Raw genomic sequence first — 7,765 nt, 5'->3', positions numbered from 1 at the left:
TACAGAGAGCGGTTAGAGCATGTAGCACGAATGGGGAGGCGAGGAATGCATATAGGTTATTAGTGGGAACGCCAGAAGGAAAGAGAAACTGCAGTACAAGAGATCTAAAAGTGTTTATTGCTAGTAGCGAAAAAAAGCCTTTTGAGGCAGCCAAGGGGGGGAACACTGAAAATAGTTGCCAAGGTAACATACTTTCTTACCGATTGGGATCTCGGCCCTGGAGATAATTTTTAATTTAGTAATATCAGCTGAATATAGATGGAAGGAGAGTTTCAGCGAGGTGTCATGGCGGCCAAGCTGGCAACCAATAACATGAGAGTTTCATGGGCATGGGCCTGTGCAAGGCTGTAGTTTCTGTTTGAATTTGGTTGGTTATGTTAATGTTCGGCTCGTCTCAGCACCAATGAATCATTTGGTAATTATACGATATTACAGGCCCGGAGATGAATTATTCTGTCGTGAGATTATTAAAGAAGGAACCATGTCAACTGTGAATACAGCGTTCATTGCTGGACTGACCCGAGAAATCACATTTCAAACGATGGTTCTTATGGCGGCTCTTATGTTCATTTTCTTAGGTGTTCCATTTAGTGTTTGTGTTTGGTCAGTACCAGCTGTCATTATACTAATGTACTTATTTATATGGTTTGGGCATACATTCAAAGCAATAGAAATGGCACAAGACGTTTCCAACATTCCACGTGTGTACATGTCCTCGGAGTATACAGGATTTTGGGTTGCTGAAGTTCATGAACCCTATTTCATGACAAGGGAACCAAGTCAAGTCAAATATACGGTCACGACAGAACGAGAACTTAAGGATAACAATATTGAGGTAACTCAACATCTTGGGAAGAAAATTGTGGGGACAATAGCCATCACACGAAACAAGCACTCCACTGATACGGCATGGCTGAGGAGAATGGCAGTAAGCCCGAAGTACCAGCGGAAAGGCATTGCATCTGTGCTTGTGGATGAAGCACTGAGATTCTGCAAGGATAAGGGATACTGTGCAGTGGAGCTTGTGACCTCTGAATGCCATGATGCTGCACGAGAGCTTTACCTGAAGAAGGGTTTTGACTTGAAGCAAATATACCACAAACCAATAGTTGGAACTATAGTGACAATACAGATGTATGACTTCTTGTTCCGCATCAAGCCCAGTGAAAAGCCGCCCAATTATTAAATATTATGATATGTTTTGCTGAGGATTATTTCTGAAAGGTCAGCAAATCAACTGATATTGTTCTGTGTGTATTACGAATCTTCTGCTGTATAGAGCAACCTTGATGGAGGGAGTAACACTGAAGTTTTTGGTTTTCCTCCTGTAAAATACATAAGGGTAATTGCATACAGCTGTACTTTGTTCACTGTCATAAGTTTATCTTATTTTGTTTTCATTAACTTTTTTTTACCATACCTGCTGCTGCTGCTAATGTATATGGAGAGTGAATTGCCAAGGGTTGATGTCTGAAGCGAAGTGGTTTGTGAATTTTTTTTTTTTTTGGTTACAAGGTGATTCATGACCTTTATGAGTTGAATCTAAGTAAGGGTTAAGATGTTTGTAAAAACTGAAATTTAAAAGAGAAATCAGTTTATTGGTGCAAAATGCCATGTGCAAGAGAAAAGAAATATGGCTTTCACTGCATAGATGCAAGAAATCAATAAACTGTAAAAGTACATTTTTGATAATCCGCCATGTTGTAAGCACCCATGTGCATAAAAAGTTATTGTAGTGTCAGTTCTACTAAAATAATGGACCAGTTAGTCATGCAGTTTTCAATTCTTCACTTGTGTGCTTGTGTATACATGCTCAAGACAATATACCAGTGGCTGAATTTAACAGAATGTAATGTAATAATGCAATTTTCAGTAATTTGGATGTATATACTTCTCTTAGTATTCCATTATTAGCTCTTCTGAAGTGGCAGGCACTACACCGGGGGTCAGTGCTGAAGAGAAAACGTGTCAGGAAGGTGACAAGGATTCTTCAGTGGGTAGATGTCCACTGGTTAATTCTGTGAAGTACTTGTAATAAGCAGGATTAACCTGTCACAAAACCAAATTTCTTCTATATGTAAGCAGGTATCTGTTATGAAGGTATAGGGAGATATACATTCATCAGGTCCACATTTTGAGTAAAGCATTTTCATGTAAAATCCAGCTTTTCACTCATGATCAATTTTCTTCGTGCAGCCTTAGTTATAAATGCAGTCCTTCAGAAATGTTATATCTTATAAATTACAAACTCAGCACANGAATCATGTGCTTGATTGATTATTTACTGTACCTTTTACATTTTGTATACATTTTATACATGATAAATAAAGTATATATGAGTATAATATTGGACACCTTCTGTTTAAAAGAAATCTCACTGCATGTTTTGACAGGGTGTGCAGCATAGTCTCTTGCTGTTTAAAACCACTCCACCGTCTTGAGACTACTAAGATAAATTGAAATTTATAGGTTAGAAATATTTAATTTCCCTGATCAATAACCAGCCTCCAAGGAAGGCTATGTATTGCTCACTCTCAAAAAGGACTGTTTTTCCAACAATCATGATGACTTCTAATGAAGTGACGATGGTCAAATAACATTCCTATGCTCGTTAAATTGTATTTTTTATTTATGTTTTGAAATTTTACGCATAATTAGGCATGTTACAATGTGTTCGTCATTAACAGAACCCACTCATAAACTCTTCTGGTACACTTACTGCCACCCCTTGTTCCTATATGCAGACAAGAGATGTCAGAGATGTGAAGAGTACAGAAACCACTCAGCGTGTGAATATAATGTGGCTGTAAATTCGTGAAGTTCATTACTTTTATTAGGTCATGTATACTTAAACGAGTTCTCAGTCTTGTAGTTAATGATGAAAGACTACATAACATTCTTGATGAGATGTAAAATTTTTTACTCATTGTTCACATGAATAAAAATTTGCTTTAATGAGTGAATGAAGTTCACTTTAACTAAAATTGTATGATATGCCACACTGTGGCAGGATGTCTTACAGAATTATAGAAATTAAACTTGTCATACGTTTCTGTTCACCTGTGCACATCAAATGAAGGTGTCCAAATTTTACAGTTAGTGTGCCTCTTAAATCATCAGCATAAACTGGTTAATGGGCTCCATCAATCATGAATATGGTAAAAAGCAAAGCATGTGCACTGCCGGCCTTCTTGTCGAGACACAGCTTATCCTCAACCTTTGCATTAAATGGAGGTGACTCATGAATATAGTTATACAATTGTTCACTAGAATAAATATGTGGAACTAGACAAATTGAACCAGATGAACATTCTGTTTGCAGCCAGTTCCCGTTGGCTCCAGTAGAACTGCTCTGTAGCAAGGCAACTTTATGGCAGAACATCCAGACAGCAAAATGCCAAACCAGCAGCAATATCTACATGGGCAAACTTCAGATTGTAGAAAATTCTCCAGGCATGGCGGCATAGTACAGTTTTGTCTGTGGGTCTGTGTAGTTTGCCTGCAACAAACCACAAATGCATCTCAAACTGTCTAGTCATATACACAAGAAGGAAAATGGACTGCTCCTTCAAGTTAGTCCGTTGGTTGGCTAGTTGTTCAGAAAAGGAAAGAAAAGAACATTACTGTTATAAGACAAAAAATACAAGGGGGAATATAAGTGCTAGAATGTCCACGCTGCATAATGATGAGAGTGGAGTTATTATGAAGTGACTCCAGTAGCACCAAAGAAAAATAATTATGGTGATGATGTCTGGCAGAGGGACACTACAGAACAATGAGTGTTTGAAACAATCGAGGTATCTGTTAGTCTGGGTCCGTGGTTCTGTCACTGTCAGATCAATGACCTAAGTTCAGCACCTTAGCCTTGGACCAGGTCCAGTCTGCATTTCATGTAATCCATATTCAACAAGTGGACTAAATTAAGTCTAGATATTAAATGTGAGTATGACTAGACAAATTCATGAAATTATGAGCAGTCTACTGTATACCTCTAGTGTTTCATGTGAAAACACAAGGTAACCCTCTCTATGTTCCCCTCCAGCCCCTCTGGCTTATGTAAATGAGACCAAGTGATTAATTATCACTACTAACATTCATATGAAAAGAATGGTTACACGTGAATGCAGGAAACACATGGGTTGGAAGGAGCATCGTCAGTTACTTGAGGGAGACGTGGAGGGAAATAATCCACAGGATTTCTTTCCTTGGCATCCATATGATAAGAATAATGAATGATGGACTCAAGATTCTCTGTGGAGTGATGCTGTACAGTCTGGTAGACATTCACTGCCCTTTTGGATGAGTCAAAAATGAAGCCAAAATATGACCAGAAAGAGGATAGCAACAGCACACTTGTAGGTTGTTTACCCTGCATAATTATCAGTCAGTCAGGTTGTATGTTCTTTTAGAATGGCAGTGGAGTTCTACAAGACTACATAATGTCATATCCCAGAAGATGGTGTTCTTCAATAAAGTTGATGATCTCTGAACAGATGGAACAGCGTGTTGGGATGACCCAAGTAATGTCAACATTCAACACCGTGTTGCCCATCACTTCAGTGGTGCCAACCATACAAGTTCATTAATAAAAGCATGACCCAAAGCCCAAGCCTACAATGTAAGTTTTTGAGGTTTTCACGGCGATGACTATGAAGAAAGTCGTCTTCTGGGTTTTGGCTGACGTTTCGGAGGAACGTATCGCCTCCATCTTCAGAGCACGTGAATGGCTTGTGAATGCAGAGAGCAGTAGCTCTCAGTAGCCCAGAAGACGACTTTCTTCCCAAGCTTACAAGTTCCCTTCAACGAGTCCCCATAGGCATGCTTCTGGTTAAAAGGTCAGGTATGAGATTTTCTTCTGTAGAGTGTGAAGGAACTCAAAAATACTAGTGTATATGTAGGTGTCTGCTGCTGGCACCTATGTATATGCGACTGAGAGCAAAGAAGGGTATGTTCTCAGAACGCTGCAGCGAGGTCTGGATGCGACTGAGACGTAGTGTGAGCGCTGGAACAAAAGAAATTAAATTTTATGTCAAGAGAGTTAGATCGGTTGAGTGTCATCTCATATTGAACAGGCGAAGAACCCCTTAGTGAGTCATGTACAACATCTATATATTTTTCGGTAAGAGGATTAGATACAGAAATGATCAAAGTCAATGCCAATAAAACCATGCGCAGTATATATGTGACATGTAGTTTACAGGAGGAAGGACGAAATATATAAAGTAATTGACTGTGACAAATGAGAAGGGATAGACCCGTCTTGTCATCAGAAAGGATTCCTATTAAAGACCAAACAGTGAAGATTACTTCAAGACTAAGATCTGGTCATGAGCGTCTGAATGGGCTATAAATTAAGAACAACTGACTGGCCAACCCTCAGTCGTAAAATGACTTTGAAACGAAGCGGTAGGCTATGTGGAAGACGAAGGCGAATAGTTGTCAGAACCATGGCGGTCCTTTGGTAAGGCACTGGCATATTGTTTAGAACAAGGGTTTCCAAACTACGGCCCGCGGGCCACATGCGGCCCGCGAAAGAATTGTGCAGAAATGCGCCAATTGAACTACTTTTCCAATGAGTACTGGTAAAAAATTACTTGTTCATAGATTTCAAATTTATTAATTAAGATTGTGTTTAAAATATATTGATATTCCATATTATGTTAATATTAAATATCATTCACAATTTTACTAATTCTGGACCGTATACTGCGCGGTATTTCTTCGTACTTGTTCGGCCTCGATCGGCCAATGTTTCTTCGCTGTGTTATCCACCAACAAGTACTCTGTGGAAAACACGTTGATATGAGCTCTGTTTTAAAACCTGTTATTTCTATCGGTAATTTCATTCGCTGTCATGCACTTAACCATCGCTAGTTTCGGGCTTTACTTGAGGAATGTGATTCCGAGCTTATTGACCCGACATATTATGCTGCAGTTCGATGACTTAGCTGTGGAAAGGTTCTTTCGCGCTTCTATCAGCTCAGGAATGAAATTGATATACACGTATATCTTACCGAGAAAAACCATCACGCACCAATTTTATCAGAGACCGAGTGGCTTTGAAAATTACCATTGTTTACTGATCTGGTGAACCATATGAACAATTTGAATTTAAAGTTGCAGGGTGAAAATTTTACTTGCACTTATCAAGGCATTCAGAGCAAAGTTGATACTTCTGGAAAGCCAAGTGAAAATTTGTAACTTTGTTCATACGTTAAGATGTGCAGAGTTGCATAAAAAGGGTGAAGCAGAATTTCCTTCCTCGTTTGCAAATTTAGTCACTTCAGATTTGAAAGAACAATTTCGGAAGCGACTTGCAGATTTGGATTCCAGTGCTCAGGAAACTAGATTGTTTCAAAATCCGTTTGACTGTGATGCTGCAGATGTCCCAAGTCAAATTCCAAATGGAAATTATTGAACTTCAGGAAAATTATCACATTAAAGACAAATACAAGGAAGGAAATTTGATCGAATTTTATAAATTTCTGAACTCTGAGCAATTTCCAAATTTAAGGAAATTTGCTTGTACATTTATCTCCATTTTTAGGACGACATATCTGTGTGAATATACTTTTCCCCAGGTGAAGTACATCAAGTCGAAATACAGGACAAATTTATCCCATGAACATTTAAAGTCGCTACTTGTGATTAGCGTTTCAAAATTTGAACCTCAATTTAATCAGATTTTAAGAATGCAAAATGAGTTCCATCATTCACATTAATTGTTTTATTATAATTTGTGATGAAAATATGAGCATTTGCTGCTACTGTCTGTTGTCATTAATATACAATAATTTATTCTCACGTACTTTGTATTTAGTTTATCAAATTCTGTGCCTTCAATAAAACTCATATACCTAGAGTTATTAATTTCTTATTTTATCCGGCCCGTTGAAAGTGCTGAGTTACCTAATGTGGCCCGCGTTTCGAGAAGTTTGGAGACCCCTGGTTTAGAAAATACGTGGTTCTAAGACAGGACTACTTTTTGTAAAAAAACAAAACAAAAAACAATGTAAGTATTTTGTGCATGTAGGAAGCAAGTGGTACTGTATGAGGAAGGTGAAGGTAACAAATTTGTATAGATCTGGTGGTACATGAGTAAGACATTGGCATAGTATTGGGAAGGTAGGGGTTCGAGACTGCGGTGTCTTTTGTCTATAGAAATTGAAAAGTGAATAAATAAATACGATTTTTCTGCAGCTATAAACCAAGTCTAGAATATGATGAGGATCGCAGAAAGCGGTAGCATAGATGTTCTGGTGGCCTAGAGGTAAAGTACCGGCATTGTAAAGAAACCGTCCGTGGTTCGAAACCACAAGATTTTTGCAATGAGATTTTTCTGGAATTATATAGCGAGATGTAACATATGAGGAAGATTGAAGGTAAAAGTTTTCCGTGGAATTGGTGGCTCATTGGTAAAACACCGGCGTAAAGTTCCGACGTTCGGAACCGACGAAAGTTTTATAAAATACAAATGGAGTTAATAAGATTTTTCTGTAATTATGACAACAGACGTAACATAAGAGGAAGATTAAAGGTAAGAAATCTTCGTGGTATGGGTGGTCTAAGCGTAAGACACAGGCGTAGTGAAGAGTATGTCGAAGGTTCGAGACCAAGGATAATTTTGTGATGTAGAAAGTGAGTTAATATGTTTTTCCTGGAATTATAACCGAAGATGTAGCATAAGAGGAAGATTAAAGAAAACAAATTTCAGTAGCGCTGGTGGTCTATGGGGTAAGACATCAGCGTAGTGTTCAGAAGGTCC

The 7,765-nt window shown here is 38.4% G+C and overlaps 1 protein-coding gene across 1 annotated transcript; it reads left to right on the top strand.

Annotated features, from left to right (window-relative positions):
• Positions 1 to 326: 326 nt before the first annotated feature.
• On the top strand, positions 327 to 1,848 carry LOC111873061 (N-acetyltransferase family 8 member 3). The gene has a single exon (XM_023867445.2). The coding sequence runs from the start codon at positions 404 to 406 to the stop codon at positions 1,184 to 1,186; it is 783 nt and encodes a 260-aa protein (XP_023723213.1). The 5' UTR covers positions 327 to 403; the 3' UTR covers positions 1,187 to 1,848.
• Positions 1,849 to 7,765: the final 5,917 nt, after the last annotated feature.

The sequence above is a fragment of the Cryptotermes secundus genome, unplaced genomic scaffold (genome assembly GCF_002891405.2).
Source record: "Cryptotermes secundus unplaced genomic scaffold, Csec_1.0 scaffold4, whole genome shotgun sequence".
In the NCBI taxonomy this organism is placed as follows: Eukaryota; Metazoa; Arthropoda; class Insecta; order Blattodea; family Kalotermitidae; genus Cryptotermes; species Cryptotermes secundus.
Note: the sequence above shows the minus strand (reverse complement) of the source record. Positions and strands in the feature narration are given on the sequence as shown.

Coding starts and splice junctions, on each gene's coding strand:
- LOC111873061 (XM_023867445.2), top strand. CDS start 404: ATGAATCATTTGGTAATTATACGATATTACAGGCCCGGAGATGAATTA.